The sequence below is a fragment of the Tachyglossus aculeatus genome, chromosome 14 (assembly GCF_015852505.1).
Source record: "Tachyglossus aculeatus isolate mTacAcu1 chromosome 14, mTacAcu1.pri, whole genome shotgun sequence".
NCBI classification, from domain to species: domain Eukaryota; kingdom Metazoa; phylum Chordata; class Mammalia; order Monotremata; family Tachyglossidae; genus Tachyglossus; species Tachyglossus aculeatus.
Genome location: NC_052079.1, coordinates 1,252,488 through 1,271,862, shown reverse-complemented (window position 1 = coordinate 1,271,862; position 19,375 = coordinate 1,252,488). Strand labels below are relative to the sequence as shown.

Here is a 19,375-nt window from a genome sequence, read left to right as displayed (position 1 = left end):
CTTCCAGGTGTCCAACATCATTCAACCAAGAGCCTTAGAGTTTGGATCATTTTCCCAGAGAAGAAAAGATTTTGTAGCTCCAGTCTGAGAACCTCCCCAGAGTTACATTAAAACTCCAGAAGAAATCCCTGGACGTTTACTCCACTGAAAGTTTGACCTATGTAGAAAAATATAAATACCATTCGACCGCACAGACGACGACGCCGGCAGTGTGCAGTGCGGCCGAAGAGACCGACGCGTTGACCTACACCTCGGGTGCGGACAAAGACGGTAACCGGCGGGGCCGAGGCAGCCGGGGGTTGCTCCTGCGGCCGCAGGCGAGCCTGCCCCTTGCTCTCCCGATCTCCGGGAAGCCTCCGCTCAGGGAGAGCCACCCGCTCTGGCCCGCCACGAACACATCAGCCGGCTCCCCTGCTCTCTGCCTTTTGAAACCAGGCACTTTTAACCTGTGTAATTGCTCCGGGAGGCAAGCCGGGCCTCGTGGAGTCCCACGGGGGTCTAGTTCTGGGCTCTGCACCCGAACGCGCTAAGCCCACGCTGCTGCGGCTGACGGTAATGATGTTGGGGAGGTGGAGGATACACGGCACAAAGGAACACCGGTTGTGCTCGACCGGCTGAGACGGAGCCCAGTACGAAAAAGCCCAGAAGTCCCCTGACTTTTCCATCCCTTTTTTGGCTTTGAAGTTTTTCCCCCTTTCCTCTCGGTTTCCCTCTGGCCTCACCCACTCCATGCCACACCAAACAACACCCCCTAAGGGGACCAGAATTCAGACCACCCGAGTCCCTCCGGTGCCCTGGCCAGGCGGCAGCCCTGCTGAGAGGCTCCGGGAGGGGTTTGGGGATCGACCGATTGATCATCAATCGTATTTACTGAGCGCTTACTGTGTGCAGAGCACAATCCAGAGCGCTGGATTGATCCAGCGCTTAGAACAGTGCTTGGCACATAGTAAGCGCTTAACAAATACCATTATTATTATTATTGAAAGGGCTCCTCTCCATTCAAGAGAGAGGGCTGGGGCCAAGGAGAGAGGGGTCTCTAAGCCTGGCAGGGGGAGGTCAGGAGCCTCGCACTGGTCCAACTCTCCGAGTCGCTCCCCCTTCATGCCCATCTTCTCAGAGCTCGGTCCCAAGCCCACGCCTGCCCTCCGTCACCCTCCTACACTTGTTTTGGGGGGCCTGGGTCAGCTGGTGACTCGTCAATAGGTGCCCATTCGTGTTTGGAGAACAAACCGAGTTCCCACAGTTCTGCCACCGCCACACATTGGCATATCACGGTCTGGCTGGAACGGCAGCGGGGGAATTAGGGACCCCTCATCTGAGACCACGAGCCTGTCTAAGTCTGGCGTGGCACCGGCGGGGGGAAAAAAACAGTTGCGAGCGCGTATGCAGCGTATGCAGTGCTGGCCCTGATTTGAGGTCTCCTTCACGCGGGGTTCCTGCAGCCACGCAGTCCGCGTGTTCAAAGGGAGCTGGGGGGTATCGACCTCGGCACGAGGACCACGAAGCCCTCCGCTTTCGGCCAAATTGGGAGAGCCCAGGTGATGAGTAAACCCATTTGCATTACGACAACATGCGACTCACTGTATTACTGCATTCCTTCATATTCCGAGGCGGCTCCTGGACTATCGCAATTAAGTCCCTTCACTTCATTTCTGTAATTTGCACAATGAATATCTTTCTCTCTCCCCCTCCAGAGATCTCGGGATATTTGTGGGTTCAATAACAGCTCTGCCAGCAGAGAAAACACTATTAACTTTACATTTTTCAGAAAGAGAAACGGCATATTAATGAGGCTCCCGGTGGAAAAAGCCCAGCTGACAGCCACCAACTGAATCTGAGGCCCTGGGCCCCTCACCTCAAATCAGGGCTCCCGGCAGTGGGCTGGTTACTGCCGCCCTCTTCCCGGCACTCAGTACAGGTCTTCCCACTCGATGGGCGCTCAGTAAATACCCCTGATGGATGGGTGGATGGATTGGGCTCCTTTTTTCATTGCTTAAATGGAATGTTTTGAGCGCTTACTGTGTTCCAGGCGCTGTATTAAGCGCTGTGATGGATTCGAGTTAATCAGCTTGGATACGGTCCTTGCCCCACCAGGGGCTCACGGGCAACCTCCAGTTTGCCGATGAGGTAACTGAGGCCCAGAGATGCTGAGCGACTTGCCCGGGGCCACACGGCAGACGAGTGGCAGAGCCGGGATTAGAACCCAGGTCTTTCTGGGGTCTAACCACTAGGCCTGGGAGACCCCAGTGGGTCAGAGCAGCCTGGCGGGATAGGAGTTGCTCTCCCGGAGCAGAAGTTCTTCAAAGATCAGGAGAGCAGGAGGAAGCTTTGAAAGCAGAGTCGGGGCCCTCAAACACTGCAAGGAGTTGGCCCCGTGGAACTCCCTAGTCTCCCTGTTGGAGAAGCCGGGTGGCTCAGTGGAAAGAGCCCGGGCTTTCGAGTCAGAGGTCGTGGGTTCAAACCCCGGCTCCGCCAATTGTCAGCTGTGTGACTCTGGACGAGGCACTTCACTTCTCTGTGCCTCAGTGACCTCATCTGTAAAATGAGGATGAAGACTGTGAGCCCCCCGTGGGACAACCTGATCACCTTGTAACTTCCGCAGCGCTTAGAACAGTGCTTTGCTCATAGTAAGCGCTTAATAAATACCATTATTATTATTTACCACCACACTCCCTCTCGGGGTTGGACCCCATCATAATCACTCATCATAATACTTGTTACGCGCTTACTACGGGACAAGCACTGCATTAAGCGCCGGGGTGGAGACGAGTTAATCAGGTTGGACACACTCCCCGTCCCACACAGGACTCGCAGTCTGAGTACGAGGGAGGACAGACATTCAATCCCCACGGCACAGGTGAGGAAACTGAGGCACTGAGAAGTGAAGCGACTTGCCCGAGGTCACAGAGCAGGCTAGTGGCAGGCCAAGGATTAGAACCCAGGACCTCCCACTCCCGGGCCCGAGCTCCTTCTACCGGGCCATGCTGCTCCTCTGCTCCCTACATCAATAGATTACGTAAGTACAACGTGGCGTGCGGTTAAAAAGCACAAGTCGGAGGGCCCAAGTTCTAGCCCCACCTCGGCCTATCGGGTGACCGTGGCAAGTCACTTAACCTTCTGGGTCTCAACTTCCTCACCTGGAAAATGGGTACAATAATATCCGCCTTTCCCTACTGCACAGGGATGCTGCAAGCCCAAAAGTGAGGTCACGAACGTGAGAGTTCATTAGGAACAAAAGCCTGCTACGAAAGTAAGGCAATCTATAGACACGGGAAAGGGACCAGGCAAGTCACCCCCTTGTAGAGGAGGGGAAAAACAACGTGGCAAACAAGCATCCCATGGCAGAAACATGAAACACAGACAGTTTTTTTGTTTGCTTTGGGGTGTTTTTTTTTAGTGGTATTTGTTAAGCATTTACTATGTGTCAGACACTGTATTTAGCGTTGGGGTAGATGCGAGTTTATCAGGCTGGCCACAGTCCCGGTCCCATGTGGGACCTTAGTACAGTGCTCTGTACATAATAAGTGCTCAATAAAAACGATTGATGATGTGGGGCTCACCGTCTTAATCCCCATTTTACAGAGGAAGTAACTGAGGCACAGAGAACTGAAGTGACTTGCCAAAGGTCACACACAGCAGTCAAGTGGAAGAGTCGGGAGTAGAACCCGAGTCCTTCTGAATTTGGCTCTGCTATAATGTGGGTTTTCCTCCATCAATCAATCAACAGCACGTATGGAGCACTTACTCTGAGCACTATCCTAAGAGCTTGGGAGAGAACCCTCAAGTTAATAATAATGATAATAATGTTGGTATTTATTAAACGCTTACTATGTGCAAAGCACTGTTCTAAGCGCTGGGGAGGTTACAAGGTGATCAGGTTGTCCCACGGGGGGCTCACAGTCTAAATCCTCATTTTCCAGATGAGGGAACTGAGGCCCAGAGAAGTGAAGTGACTTGCCCAAAGTCACCCAGCTGACAATTGGCAGAGCCGGGATTTGAACCCATGACCTCTGACTCCAAAGCCCGGGCTCTTTCCACTGAGCCATGCTGCTCCTCCCCATGTTAACGGACACGATCCCCACCCTTGAGGATCTTCCAGTCCAGCAGGGGAGACAGACCCAAAAATCAATTACCGGGAAAAGGGACACAAAGTAAGCGCCTAACGAAGGCAAAAAGTCGCAACATTAATTCGCACATGGATGGAAGTGCTGCCTCGCCATGAAAAGATGGGCTGGAAAGAAAGACTGAGGCAGCTTTTGCGAACAAAACACTAGTCGGTGAAGCGGCGACTTGGGGGCGTCAGTCCGTCAAACGCATTTATTAAGCACTCACTGTGTGCCGAGCACTGTACTGAGCGCTTGGGAGAGTAGAAGAGAAGTAGAAGAGAACACCCCTCCACCCTCTCCCCCCCCGACCTTACCTCCTTCCCCTCCTCGCAGCACCTGTATATATGTATATATGTTTGTACGTATTTATTAATTTATTTTACTTGCAAGTATTTATTCTACTTTGTTAATATGTTTTGTTTTGTTGTCTGTCTCCCCCTTCTAGACTGTGAGCCGGCTGTCGGGTAGGGACCGTCTCTATATGTTGCCGACTTGGACTTCCCAAGCGTTTAGTACAGTGCTCTGCACACAGTAAGCGCTCAATAAATACGACTGAATGAATGAATAGAACGGACATATCCTCTGCCCACAACGAGCTCACAGTCTAGAGGACCGGTGGTGAGTATGGAGGTGTAAGGTATTTACCGAACGCCCACGAGGTACGGTGTCCCACCCTAAGCATTTGCGAAAGAACAAGAGAGGCCCGAGACAGGTTCCCTGCCCACAAGGGGCTTCCACTCGAACGGGGAAGGCAGACCTTCGGACAATAACAAGCAGAAGTGGAGAAAGGGAATCGATCCAAACCGAACAGGCTCTGCTCGTCACAGACAAGTTGTCACGCAGCACGCTGCCTTTCTTTCTCCAGAGCCTGATTCTCTCCAATTCCTCTACTGCCAAACAGTTGGCCGCAGAATGCCATAAATTATAGAGGGCAAACAGTGTCAAACTCGGCACTCCCGGGGCAACCCAGAACGGTAATCCTAAATTTCTCCATCAGAAATGTCCGGCTACATTTCGGGACAGGACCCGTGCCTCCAAGGAGCTAAATCGATTTCCCAGGAGGTGGAGAGCGGCCCTGACCCGCAGCCCCAAGAGGAGAGGTCAGGGGTTCAAATCCCGGCTCTGCCGATTGTCAGCTGGGTGGCTTTGGGCAAGTCGCTTCCCTTCTCTGGGCCTCAGTTACCTCATCTGTAAAATGGGGATGAAGACCGTGAGCCCCACATGGGACAACTTGATCACCTTGTACCCCCCCAGCGCTTAGAACAGTGCTTTGCACATAGTAAGCGCTTAACAAATACCATCATTACCACGAGAAGCAGCGTGGCTCAGTGGAAACCAGAGCCCGGGCTTTGGAGTCAGAGGTCGTGGGTTCCAATCCCGGCTCCGCCAATTGTCAGCTGTGTGACTTTGGGCAAGTCATTTAACTTCTCTGGGTTTCAGTTCCCTCATCTGTAAAATGGGGATGAAGATTGTGAGCCCCCCCGTGGGGCAACCTGATCACCCTGTAACCTCCCCAGTGCTTAGAACAGTGCTTTGCACATAGTAACTGCTTAATAAACGCCGTTATTATTATTATTGTCAGTATTATTATTATTATTAATAGGGAAGGAGGCCGAGGAGGACAGGTGCAGCACGGCGCTGGGTGATTTTTAATGAAAACCCAAGTGCGGGGAGAGCGGTGACATCATATTTATCGCGGCTATTATTAGATCAAACCCCGCTTGCCTGGCGTGTCAATACAGAGCGCTGCCTTTGAAAGGACAGAAATAGATGGGCTGAAATCTTCCCCTTAGGCTGCAAGTCACTCTGCCTGGAGATGTGAAAACAGAGCGGAGATGGTCTCTGCCTTGGAGAGAGGGACGGGGGGCCTGGGTGTTGGGGGGGACAAGCTGAAGGCAGGTCCCCCGAGGCCTCCCCCTGCTCTCCGGACACAGCCCCTCTTCTTTTCCTAGTACGTGGCAGGCCCGGACTGAAGCCCAGCAGGCCTCCTGAACAGCTGGAAATGGAGGCGGAATCACTTCCATTAGGCTGTAAGTTCCGTGAGGGCGGGAACAATGTCTCCTGCTTTCCCTGAACACGCAGTCCAGCGCCCGGCCCACGCCAGGGGCTGTTGACAACGATCCTCCCCCTGTAGACTGTAATAATAATAATAATAATAATGATGGCATTTTTTAAACGCTTGCTATGTCTGTCCTAAGTGCCGGGGTGGTTACAAGGTGATCAGGTTGTCCCACTGGGGGCTCACTGTCTTAACCCCCATTTTACAGATGAGGGAACTGAGGCACAGAGAAGCGAAGTGACTTGCCCAAAGTCACACAGCTGACCGTTGGCGGAGCCGGGATTTGAAATCCGGGGCTCTTTCCACTGAGCCACGCTGGTAGGCAGGGAGTGTGTCTGTTGATTGTCGTACTGTACTCTCCCAAGTGCTTAGTGCAGTGTTCTGCACACATTAAGTGCTCAATAACTATGACCGGCTGACTGCCCACAATAGGCTCTCAATTAAAATTACTGCTTGATTGATTCATCCGGCTCTCAATTAAAATTACTGCTTGATTGATTCATCCGGAGGGAGGGATTCCCCTCTCTTCCCGGCTCTGAGAGTTTCGGCCCCACCAACCTGTTGTTCCCCCACCATCCCCACGGCACTGCCCACTTCCCCAACCCCATGGTGCCCCAAAGTGCCACAGCCCGGCAGGAGGTTGCCACGGTAGCCACAGTGTTAGCCACCGCCATCTTCGCCACCCACGTTCACTACCTATTTTCCGAACCCCCGAGGAACCTGTCTACCACCAATCGAAAGGAAAAATTGATTGAAAGATGAAGGGAGACCCGATGGCATAAGGTGGGCAGGGCAAGCACCCAGCGGCTGCCCGCTCGATGTCACACGGTGCTCCGCACATAGTAAGCGCTCAATAAATACCATTCACTGATTGATGGTGCTCTACCGGGACGGGGGAAAGAGCCGGAAGCTTGAAGGGAATGACCTTAACCCTCACAGTAGCGTAACCTCTTGTCACCCAGCGGCTGGTTGGTGTAGGAATTCAATCAATCAGTGGCATCTGAGACCCAAGAGCTTTGGAGGGGGCATGCCAGCTCTGTCACTGGCCCGCTGTGTGACCTTGGGTAAGTCACTTAACCTCTCTGGGCCCGAGAAGCCTCAGCAGTCTAATGGGGAATGGTAATGCTTGCCCCTCCTACCAGGCCAGGATGCTGGGAGGGCAAAATATTCACCAAAACACTAGTCACCGCACTTGGAGGAATACGAATAGCCCCCTTCAAATTCAAGGTGCCACGTCGGAAGGCTTGTGGCCTAGCGGAAAGGTCACAGGACTAGCCGTCAGAAGACCCCCAGCTCTGCTACTACCGGCCTGCTGAACGTGAGCAAGACGATTTGCTGGGCCTCAGTTTCCTCATCTGTTCAATGGGGATAAAATACCTGCTCTCTCACCTTCTTAGACCGTAAGCCCCCTGGAGGCTGTGTCCGATCGGCTTAAATTACGTCCGCTCCAGCCCTCAGCCCGGTGCTGGGCACACGGTAAAGATGCTTAATAAATGCCATTATCATCGTGGTTATATCACAGTCCAAGCCCAGGTCAATTGGCTTCACTCTCAAAGGGACAGACCTTCAAAGAATAAGGTTCCAGGAGCACACACCTTCCCTGCGACGGCTGACGGAGACACGTTTGGCATCTAGGAAGGGGCCCCGGGAGTCCCCCCCGCCCCCCAAGCTCAGCGCTACCTAAGGGAGCCACGGAATCCCAGAACCCCAGCAAGTGGAATCACAAGTTAATAGAAGTCGAGATGCCTGATAATTACCCGGAAGACAGGTTTATTAAAGATCGCTCTGGGGAACTCAGATTAGGATGAGCGGCAGACAAAGCAACCTCCGATTCTCTCAAGAGCCAGAGTGTTTCCACCCTACCTGACGTAGGCGAGACCGACGGCGTGTGGGGGTGATGTCACGGCGGAGCTCGGCCCCCCCGACCCGTTATTCCCGGGGACTATCACCATCGAGGGCGACCGCCGCTGTACGTCAAGGGACACCCCGGCCCTCCCTGGCTCACATAATATATAAAATATAAATATAAATAAAACAATCAATCAATAAATACGATTGATGATGACTGTCTCTATATGTTGCCAACTTGGACTTCCCAAGCGCTTAGTACAGTGCTCTGCACACAGTAAGCGCTCAATAAATACAGTTGATTGATTGATTGATTGACTGCACCTCGCTCTCCGCCCTCCGTCCACCCGGCCTGGTGCTGCCTCCGCCCCAAGTCCACCAAGCCCCAGCTCTCTCCATCTTCAAAGCCCTCCTGAAACCCCAGCTCCTCCGAGAAGCCTTCCCCGATTCATGCACGACAATCGATGACATCTGGACAGCCACCCTGAGCGCAGGTGCACTCTATTCTCATCTTCAGCACATATATACGTTGCCAATTTGTACTTCCCAAGCGCTTAGTACAGTGCTCTGCACACAGTAAGCACTCAATAAATATGATTGATGATATATACACACATATATTCAATATTTACTGAGCTGATATATTTGCACTACTCCCTGTTCTAGCCTTTTTCCTCCTGCTCCCACTATTTATAAACAACTCGTGTTTGGCTTCCTCATACGACCTTTGAGGACGGGAAGCCTGGGTCTTGCTTCAGTTCATTCATTCATTCAATCAATCATATTTATTGAGCGCTAACTGTGTGCAGAGCACTATGCCAGGCGCTTGGAAAGTTCAGTTCTCTCAAGTGCTTAGTACCATGCCCCAGACTTGGCGGGCAACCAGTAACACTTAAAAGATAAACATGTACAAGAAGAAATTATAGCATATCTTGAGCACTGTGGGGTAGATACAAGGTAATAATAATGATAGCATTTTTTAGGCGCTTACTACGTGCAAAGCACTGTTCTAAGCGCTGGGGAGGTTAACAAGGTGATCAGGTTGTCCCACGGGGGGCTCCCAGTCTTCATCCCCATTTTACAGATGAGGTAACTTAGGCCCAGAGAAGTGACTTGCCCAAAGGTAATCAGGTTGGACGCAGTCCCTGTCCCACATGGGGCTCACGGTCTTAAATCCCCATTGTACAGATGAGGTAAACGAGGCACGGAGAAGTGAAATGACTTGCCCAAGGTCACAAGCTGACAGCTTCTAGACTGTGAGCCTGTCTCCTGGACGGTGAGCCCGTTGTTGGGTAGGGACCGTCTCTCTATGTTGCCAACTTGTCCTTCCCAAGCGCTTGGTACAGTGCTCTGCACACAATAAGCGCTCAATAAATACGATTGAACGAACGAATGAAAGTGGTGGAGCCGGAATTTGAACCCAGATCATCATCATCATCATCATCATCATCAATCGTATTTATTGAGCGCTTACTGTGTGCAGAGCACTGTACTAAGCGCTTGGGAAGTCCAAGTTGGCAACATCTAGAGACAGTCCCTACCCAACAGTGGGCTCACAGTCTAAAAGGGGGAGATAGAACAAAACCAAACATACTAACAAAATAAAATAAATAGAATAGATATGTGCGAGTAAAATAAATAAATAAATAAATAGAGTAACAAATATGTACAAACATATCCTTCCAACTCCCAGCCCAGGGCTCCTTCCAACGGGCCACACTGCTTTTATACATCATCATCATCATCAATCGTATTTATTGAGCGCTTACTATGTGCAGAGCACTGTACTAAGCGCTTGGGAAGTACAAATTGGCAACATATAGAGACAGTCCCTACCCAACAGTGGGCTCACAGTCTAAACGGGGGAGGCGGAGAACAAAACCAAACATACTAACAAAATAAAATAAATAGAATAGATATGTACAAGTAAAATAAATAAATAGAGTAATAAATATGTACAAACATATATACATATATACAGGTGCTGTGGGGAAGGGAAGGAGGTAAGATGGGGGGGATGGAGAGGGGGACGAGGGGGAGAGGAAGGAAGGGGCTCAGTCTGGGAAGGCCTCCTGGAGGAGGTGAGCTCTCAGTAGGGCCTTGAAGGGAGGAAGAGAGCTAACTTGGCGGATGGGCAGAAGGAGGGCATTCCAGGCACACACACATTTTCTGACATCATCATCAATTGTATTTATTGAGCGCTTACTATGTGCAGAGCACTGTACTAAGCGCTTGGGAAGTACAAATTGGCAACATATAGAGACAGTCCCTACCCAACAGTGGGCTCACAGTCTAAAAGAGTGGGCTCACATCCCATGTCATTCCGAGTTTCTCTCTCACCTGACTCTCCTGCCACTTTTTCAGAAGGCGGGGTCACCGACTCAGGGCCCCAACTTCAGGAAATCCCTCTGCCCAGGTGGGAGCGGCCAACAGAGAAAGGGTCGGAGTTCAAACTGGGCTGCGCCAGGAATGAGCCCGGTCACTCGATGGTATTGATTGAGTCCCCCCGACCGGGGCGCAGGGCACTAGAAACCATCGATCAACCACGCCGATTTACGGAGGGTCGGTGGGCTGCATTGTGCGCTTGGGAGAGTACTCCAGAATCACGAGGCATGCCCTCCGCCCTGAAGGCCCTGACAGATCCCAGTGGTCCCGGAGACATCTCTGACCCAACCGGGAATGTTTCCCCCCCCCAGGAAGAGCAAGGAGGGGGCCGGGCCGGCATCACCCCCTCCCGCCGTGGAGATCGCGGGGGTGGATCGGCAGATCTGAGATTTGGGCCCCGTGTGGGCGACTGGCATATATAGAATAACAGACTCCCAGCTTCCGAAGAGCCTGAGAGGGATAAGACGGAGACCCACGAGCTCTCGGAAGCCCCGGGTGCGAGGCCAACGGTGGAAGGAAGAGGGGTTTTCAGGAATCCTGGTTCTACGGTCACTGGGAAGGGCAAAAACGAGGGGGCCATTTCGAGAGGGCTGCGTGTCCCCAGTTTTCTCGAGTCGGTCTAGACTGCGAGCCCACTGTTGGGTAGGGACCGTCTCTATATGTTGCCAACTCGTACTTCCCAAGCGCTCAGTACAGTGCTCTGCACGCAGTAAGCGCTCAATAAATATGATTGATTGATTGATTGATTGATCGAGGGCGAGCAAAGGTTCCGAGCAGATTTCGGAGAGCCAGCGGAGAACTCCGAAAACGGGGAATACAACTTTTCCTCCGGCGCTGCGAGAGCTAAAGTCAACTGTCACGGGAAAATTAAAAATATAAAAATTTCATGTTAACGATGCCACGGCACTCCGACTGCCACCTGGTTTGTTCCGCATTTCAACTGCCGCTCGCATCTGACTTGCAGCGAAATATGCCCCTAACGCTTATGAGATCACAAAGAGCTGAAGTGCTTAGCTAGTGGCTGAGGAGATGGTAAACTCCTTGAGGACAAGGCCTAACTTACTTTTAGGCTACGCCCTCAAGTACCCAGCAGATCCCTCTGCTCCTGGGAGGTGTCTAGAACAGTGCTCTGTCCCCGGCTGGCTCTCGTCAACCACTCCCGGCGATGAAAGGAAATGGTCCTAGAGACCAACAACAGAATCCCCGGTTTTAGGTGAAAATGTAGGTTTGAATATTTTAGCGAATCTAAAGAAAGCCACGGGTCGGGCAACCGGTCCCGGCAACTAAATTATTAATCATTGTAAACGAGCAATCTCAGAGCTCTCACCAGGTATAGTAATTACCTGGACCTGGTTGCAAACGGAACAGATACGCTTCCCTCCCCACTATGTACACTGGGTTTTGTTTTTTGTTTAATGCGGTGCCTATCGTCGAGAAGTACAGAATGTGTTGTAACGTACTCTCACAGTTCCGCTAGAATATGTTTTGGACAAAATATTTATTATCTTCATTCCACTGGTGAGAAGGCTTTCATAACCTCCCGCTACGGGCTTGAGAGTTATGGGTGTTTTGCGCCTGTAAAAAGCAATAATCATCATCTTCGTGGGAGAGACAGGACATATATTTTCTCCCCTAACACTACGGCTCCTCTGCCCTACTCCCTTAATCAAGGACCGCATTGCCCGTTGAAGCGGAGAAGCTGGGAGAGAGGACACAGCAGCCCCAGAGGGACCCTCCGGAGCGCATCTCGTCCCTACGGGATGACTGGAGAAAAACCCTGATGAATCTCCAACGCTACAGGGGCTCTGCTTCCTGGGGTCGCTCACTACAGCGGCTTTTTTTTTCCTCCCAAAGGGTTTCCTTCCCCCTGCCGCCTCCCTCCCTGGTCTGCCCTGTTTATTTCCCTGCAGATGCCATCAACTGCCTAACAGTCGATCAATGAAATCTGAGGGCCCCTGGGAAGCGGCACGGCACAGTCCAGTGCTCTGCACACAGTAAGCGCTCAATAAATACGATTGAATGAATCAATGAATGAGCCAGAAGGTCATGGGTTCTAATCCCGGGCTCCGCCACTTGTCTGCTGCGTGACCTTGGGCAAGTCACTTCACTTCTCTGGGCCTCAGTCACCTCACCTCACATTACTAAGCGCTGCTGCTGCAAGTTTCTATGTTTACAGAACTGCTAATGACTAATTAGTTCCCTAATGACTCCAGAAACGATTCCTCTCCTCTGCATTTATCCCCGGCTCTCACGCACCACAAATAGGATTATCTGTATATTCCGTTAGGTCTTTGGCTATTTCATCCTGATATATATATATATATATATATACACAGATAATCCTATTTGTGGTGCATGAGAGGCGAATATATATATACACATACACATATATATACATATACATATATATATATATACTCATATATATATATATATATATTCGGCTCTCACGCACCACAAATAGGATTATCTGTATATTCCGTTAGGTCTTTGGCTATTTCATCCTGATATATATATATATATTCAGCTCTCACGCACCACAAATAGGATTATCTGTATATTGTATATTCCGTTAGGTCTTTGGCTATTTCATCCTGATATATATATCCAATCCAATATATATGTCCAATCTGATTAACTCTTATCTACCCTAGCGCTTAGTACAGCGCCTGGAACATAGTAAGTGCTTACCAGGCACCGTAATTATTATCATGACTGAGGTTGAAACGAAAACCACCTTAATCTAAAAACCGGCTCCCTTTTAAGCTTTCGTCGTTATCATCGACGTGGCATGTAGCACGTTACAGAAGCAGCGTGGCTCAGTGGAAGGAGCCCGGGCTTTGGAGTCAGAGGTCATGGGTTCAAATCCTGGTTCCGCCACTCGTCAGCTGTGTGACTATATGTCTGCTTCTCTAATTATTCAGACACTAGGCCTGGACCAGTGGGGAGTCTGAGGGCTCTCACCTCAGCAAACGGCTCCATCATCTGCCCTCACGCTGTTGATGTGGTTTCTGGACTCTGCTGTTGGCAGAGAAGCAGCGTGGCTCATGGGGAAAGAGCACGGGCTTTGGAGTCAGAGGTCATGGGTTCAAATCCCAGCCCCGCCACTTGTCAGCTGTGTGACTTTGGGCAAGTCACTTCACTTCTCTGGGCCTCAGTTCCCTCGTCTGTAAAATGGGGATGAAGACTGTGAGCCCCATGTGGGACAACCTCATCACTTTGTATCCCCCCAGCGCTTAGAACAGTGCTCTGCACATAGTAAGCGCTTAATAAATGCCATCATCATCATCAGACCACTCTCATTTCATTTTTATCAGCCAACTCCCCCCTCTTTCTCTCTGAGTTCCACGGCGGGGCGGAGACTGTGTCTGATCTGTTTTACCCCGGACCTTAACGCCCTGCTTGGCACTTAAATACCCTAATTAATAAGTCGAACGACGGTTCAACCGTCCCCCACGGTCTTCACGGTAGCCACGACCCTGCCTGGTTCTTTCTCCCTTCCAAAGCCACTCTTGATTTAAACCAGAACCTCAGAGAGTTTCACCACCGTTGCTTTGGATGTAAGATAACCAGTCGGCAGATGAGACGCTTCCCATCGCTTCGACACAGAGCGGTAAAGTCGCCCTTTGGTACACACGCTAAGCTGCTGAGGGTGAGTGGAATCCACAAGCGTCCGCATCCACTGTTTCACAAAGCGCCCAGGAAAGTACCCCTTTTCGGTCCCCCGGCCATTTGGGTGGGCACTGCTCAGACCCGAATGGTTGTTATTTTATATATAATAATAACAACAATTGTTACATACCTACAATGTGCTAGGCACCATACTAAGCAGTGGGGGAGATACGAGGTAAGAAGGACAGACACAGTCCCTGTCCCGTGTGGGGCTCACAGTCTCGGAGCGGGGAAAAGGTGTGTTCTGCTACCGGCCGGACGTGCGCCAGAGTTGTCTTTGCAAATGGTAGTGGTGGTTTGCATCGAGCCATCCGTCCTCTCTCGCCCAGACCCCCTGAGACGGCCAGTAGGAAAAACGGGGGGCCGTCTGTGATCCCACGGCAGAATCTAAGACCTCAGCAGCGTCGGCAGAAACCCCCGCGCCACCCCTGAGAGTGAAACTCAGAGAAGCTTAGGCGGGTCTTTGCTACGTGAACGCCTCTGGCTCCTGGAGTTCACCTTTCAGATTTCCCAAAGCTGACGCTAAATCCCAGGGAAGTGCGCTGGCTCTCTCCCTTTGGGAATCGTCTGAATCCTGCGTTACGTGCAGGGAGCAAGCCCGCTAATTAATAATAATTACGATATTTGTTTAGCACTTACTATGGGCCAAGCGCTGTTCTAAGCACCGGGGTAGATACAGGGCAATCAGGTCGGACACAGTCCCTGTCCCACATGGGGCACGCAGTCTCCATCCCCGCTTTTCAGATGAGTTAACTAAGGCACAGAGAAGTTTAGTGACTTGCCCAAGGTCACCCAGCAGACAAGTAGCGGAGCCGGGATTAGAACCCACAACCTCTGACTCCCAAGCCTGTGTTCCTGCCACTAGGCCATGCTGCTTCTTAGTACAGTGCTCTGCACACAGTAAGCGCTCCATAAATACCCCTGATTGATCATTCTCCTTCTAGACTGTGAGCCCACTGTTGGGTAGGGACTGTCTCTGTATGTTGCCGACTTGTACTTCCCAAGCGCTTAGTACAGTGCTCTGCACACAGTAAGCGCTCAATAAATACGATTGATTGATTGATTGGCCAATTATCGTACCGGCTCTTTTCCAGGCTCCTCCTCTCACTGCCTCATCCTCTGTAAGTGTGTGGATTCAGCTGGTGGTGGAGGTTGCTTCCCTGGCTCTCAATCCAACAGGTCTATTTACTGAGCACCTACCAAGGGCTAAGCACCGTCCTGGGCGCCCGGGAGAGCCCATCAGAAGCCGAACACACGCCTCTCGCCCTCCACGGGCTTACGCTCTCCCTTGGCTGGAGGAGTGCCTGCATTTCCCTTTGCTGTCCAAACGGTGTGACTTGCCCAGGTGGTTTAAAAGTCCACCCAAATGGCCTCTTAAATGTACTCTGTTCCGCCTTTCAAGCGTCACATCGGCCAACGTGCATTCTGCTCTCCTCACTGGGATCTGTCACTGTCGCAAACGCAAACAAACAATACTATTCCGACGTGGGCTGGGTGTGGAGTAACGGTCCTGGGTGCGGAGCATGGCCCTGGGTGCCTGCCGGATGCAGAGCACTCTGCTAGACAATTGGGTCAGCGCAACAGAGGAAACAGATAACTGTAACGAATAAGCCACCAAGCACCCTCCCTCCTCCGATCAGACAGATGATAAATGCTCTTCCCCACTTCAAAACCTTAATGAAAGCACATCTCCTCCCAGAAGCCTTCCCTGACTAAGCCCTCCTCTCTTCTTCCACTCCGTTCTGCGCCACCCTGGCTTGCTCTCTTCATTCACCCTCCCTCCCATCCCCATATGCACGTAACTGATATTCATTTCTGTCTCCCCCTTCTAGACCGTGAACTCACTGTGGGCCGGGAATGTGTCTGTCTGTTGTTGCAATAATAATGATGGCATTTATTAAGCGCTTACTCCGTGCAAAGCACTGTTCTTGCACTTTCCCAAGCGCTTAGTACAGTGCTTTGCACACGGTAAGCGCTCAATAAATACGGCTGAATGAATGAACGGTGATTGACTCTCAATTTTCCCGCCTCTGCCTCGCAGTTTAGTAAAGAAACTACTCGATTGCTACACAAGCTCAGTGCCAAAATTGGGCCGTTATGCAGAGCTACTAAACTCTCTCAACTCGGAAAATCCTGCTACTCCTAATTACAAGCAAGAAAACGGGGACTTTTCTCCGAGCCTTCTCGGATTCTGAGGTTAAAAAGAAATCCTTTTCTTTCGGGCGGGCGGGGGTGGACAAGGGATGCTTCTTAAGAGAGTAGAGTCCTAGACTTCAAAAGCAACCTCCGCTGTTATTTTCTTTCTAGAAAATTCTAGCCCCTCTAATTACATCTGCATGGCAATGAGTGATCTTGGCCTCCGCCACGGCTCGTTCTGCTACTGGGCGCGGGCGTGTTTCTGGCCGAGGATCTTGCCCGGTACCGCGCAAAGTGCAACGACAACGCGGCACGTTTCAGCCCAGTGACGACGACGGCCAAGAGGGAGGGAGAGAGGGAGAGAGGAAGGGAGGAAGGAAGGGAGGGAGAAAGGGAGGGAGAAAGGGAGGAAAGGAGGAAGGAAAGGAAAAGGGGGAGGAGGGAGGGAGAAAGGAAGGAAGGGAAGAAGGGAGGGAGAAAGGGAGGGAGAAAGGGAGGAAGGAAGGGAAGAAGGGAGGGAGGGAGGAAGGAAGGAAGGAAGGGAGAAAGAGGGAGAAAAAGGGAGGAAGAGAGACAAGCAAGGGAAGGAGGGAAAGGAGGGAGGGGAGGGAGGGAGAAAGGAACGGAGGGAGAAAGGGAGGAAGAGAGAGAAGCAAGGGAAGGAGGGAGGGAAAGGGAGGGAGGGAAAGGGGGAGGGAAAGGGAGCAAGAAGGGAGGGAAACAAGGGAAGGAGGGAGGAAGGAAGGAAGGAATGGAGGAAGGAAGGAATGGAGGAAGGGAGGAAGGAATGGAGGGAGAAAAGGAAGAAGGGGGAAGGGAGGAAGGAAGGAAGGAAGGAAGGAAGGAAGCAAGGAAGGAAGGGAGGGAGGGAGGGAGGGAGGGAGGGAGGGAAGGAAGGAATGCAGGAAGGAGGAAGGGAGGGAGGGAGGGAGGGAGGGAGGGAGGGAAGGAAGGACGGGAGGAAGGAAGGGAGGGAGGGAGGGAGGGAGGGAGGGAGGGAGGGAAGGGAGGGAGGGAGGGAGGGAGGGAGGGAAGGAAGGAAGGAAGGAAGGAAGGAAGGAAGGGAGGAAGGGAGGAAGAGAGGAAGGAATGGAGGGAGAAAAGGAGGAAGGGGGAAGGGAGAAAGGGGAAAGGGTGGAAGGGAGAAAGGAAGGGAGGAAAGGAGGGAGGGACGGAGGGAGTGTGTGAGTGTGGGTAGGAAGTAGTTTTGTGTGTGCTGGCCCCGGTGCTCTCCACGGTCCCCGTTCGGTCGGGGGCCGCGGGGCAGCGGGCGGGTGGGCCGGCACAAGGCACCAAGCAGGGGAAAGCCTCACCGGGCTTGGGTTCAAGTCGTGCCGAGGCGCAGACGCCCCGCCCCCGGCCCCCGAGCCCTGCGGGAAAGGAGGCCGGTGGGGGGTGAGGAGGGGAGGGGGGGGGCGGCCCAAACAGCCCCCGGGCGCCGGGACGGGCAGGGGGAGGAAAGGGGCGGTTAGGCGGCCACCACGGCCCAGCGCCAAGCTGTGGCCCAAGCCCCCGACAAGCCCGGAGCCCTGCCCGGGGGAGGCGGGCGGGCTGGCACGCAGGCCGCTCTGGGCCAACTGATGCCAGCCGGCCGGAGGGGGACGGACCTATCGTCATCGGGCGCTTAGGACAGCGCTCGGCACGTAGTAAGCGCTGAACCAAATACCATCACTTAGTAGCAGTAGTATTCTCATCATCATCATCACCTCCCTGATTCGGCTATTGGTTAACGCGCTTCCTAGGTGCCGGACCCCGCGCTAAGCGCTGCGAGGGACGCGGTCCCTGCCGTTCATTCACTCATCCGTCCAATCGTCTCTATTGAGCGCTTACGGGGTGCGGGGCACTGGGCTAAGCGCTGAGTCCACGCTGTCCCGCGCGGGGGAGGGCGGCGCGGGGGAGGGCCCGGGGGAGGGCCCGGGGGAGGGCGGCACGGGGGAGGGCGGCACGGAGGAGGGCACGGAGGAGGGCAAGGAGGAGGGCAAGGAGGAGGGCTGCCCGGAGGAGGGCAAGGAGGAGGGCAAGGAGGAGGGCTGCCCGGAGGGGGGCACGGAAGAGGTCAAGGAGGAGGTCAAGGAGGAGGGCTGCCCGGAGGAGAGCAAGGAGGGCGGCCCGGAGGAGGGCAAGGAGGAGGGCACGGAGGAGGGAACTGGGGAGGGCACTGGGTAGGGAACGGAAGAGGGCTGCCCGGAGGAGGGCAAGGAGGAGGGCTGCCCGGAGGAGGGCAAGGAGGAGGGCTGCCCGGAGGAGGGCAAGGAGCTGGGCTGCCCGGAGGAGGGCAAGGAGGAGGGCTGCCCGGAGGAGGGCAAGGAGCTGGGCTGCCCGGAGGAGGGCTGCCCGGAGGAGGGCAGGGAAGTGAAGGGAGCGGGCCAAGGTGAGGCGGCGGGGACGGGATTTGAACCCAGGTCCTTCCGGCTGCCGGGAGGGGTGAGCGGGGGGCGGCAGCTCCCTGCCCCCAAGCCCCCCCACCGCCCGGGGACAGGAGGAGGCCAGGGGGATGGGGATGCCCGGTGGGGGGGGAGGGGATGCCCGCGGCGCCCTCACGTTTGTGCCTGGCATATCCGGGGTAGTATCCGTAGTAGCCGGTGATCCGCAGGATCCTGTCCTCGATGGTGGCCACCCCGTTGGGCGCCGCCTTGGCCTCCATGGGGAGGGAGGGAGGGAGGGAGGGGGGGGACACGGACCGACCGACCGACCGACCGACGGACGGACGGACGGACGGACCGACACGCCGGGGGCCGCTCCGCCTTCCCTCCTCCTCCCGGTCCTCCTCCTCCTCCTCCTCCTCCTCCTCCTCCTCCCGGCGGTCCTGCGCAGCGGCGGTCGCCGCGCCGCTGGTCGCAGCGTTGGGCGCAGGGTTGGGCGCCGCGGGGGCGGGGCCCCGTGCCGGGGTGGTCCCCTGGGCGGGGGGCGGGGGACCTTCCAAGTCACGGGTTTAGGGGTGGGGGGGGGCGGGGCCCGGCGCCCGGCTCCCGGCTCCCCCCCCGCGCCGGGGCCCAACGGAAAGTGCCGCTTCGGCCCCCGGCGGACACGAGTCCCGGCTCCAGCCCGCCCCGCCCCCCGACCCGGGCCCCCCAACCCGGGCCCTCCCCATCCCCACCCCCGTCACCCCTGAGGCCTCCCCAGCCCCCCCCCCCCCCGGCACCCCTGGGTCCCCTCCATCCTCTCCATC

General features: G+C 53.9%; 1 protein-coding gene across 1 annotated transcript in view; it reads right to left on the bottom strand.

The window, feature by feature from the left end:
- The window catches only part of SLC35F4 (solute carrier family 35 member F4), an 87,609-nt gene extending 68,759 nt beyond the window's left edge, over nt 1–18,850 (bottom strand). Inside the window, exon 1 of the mRNA XM_038756393.1 lies at nt 18,748–18,850. Within this exon, the coding sequence (XP_038612321.1) occupies nt 18,748–18,850 (103 nt within the window). The remainder of the gene's footprint in view (nt 1–18,747) is intronic.
- Between the last annotated feature and the right edge of the window lie 525 nt (nt 18,851–19,375).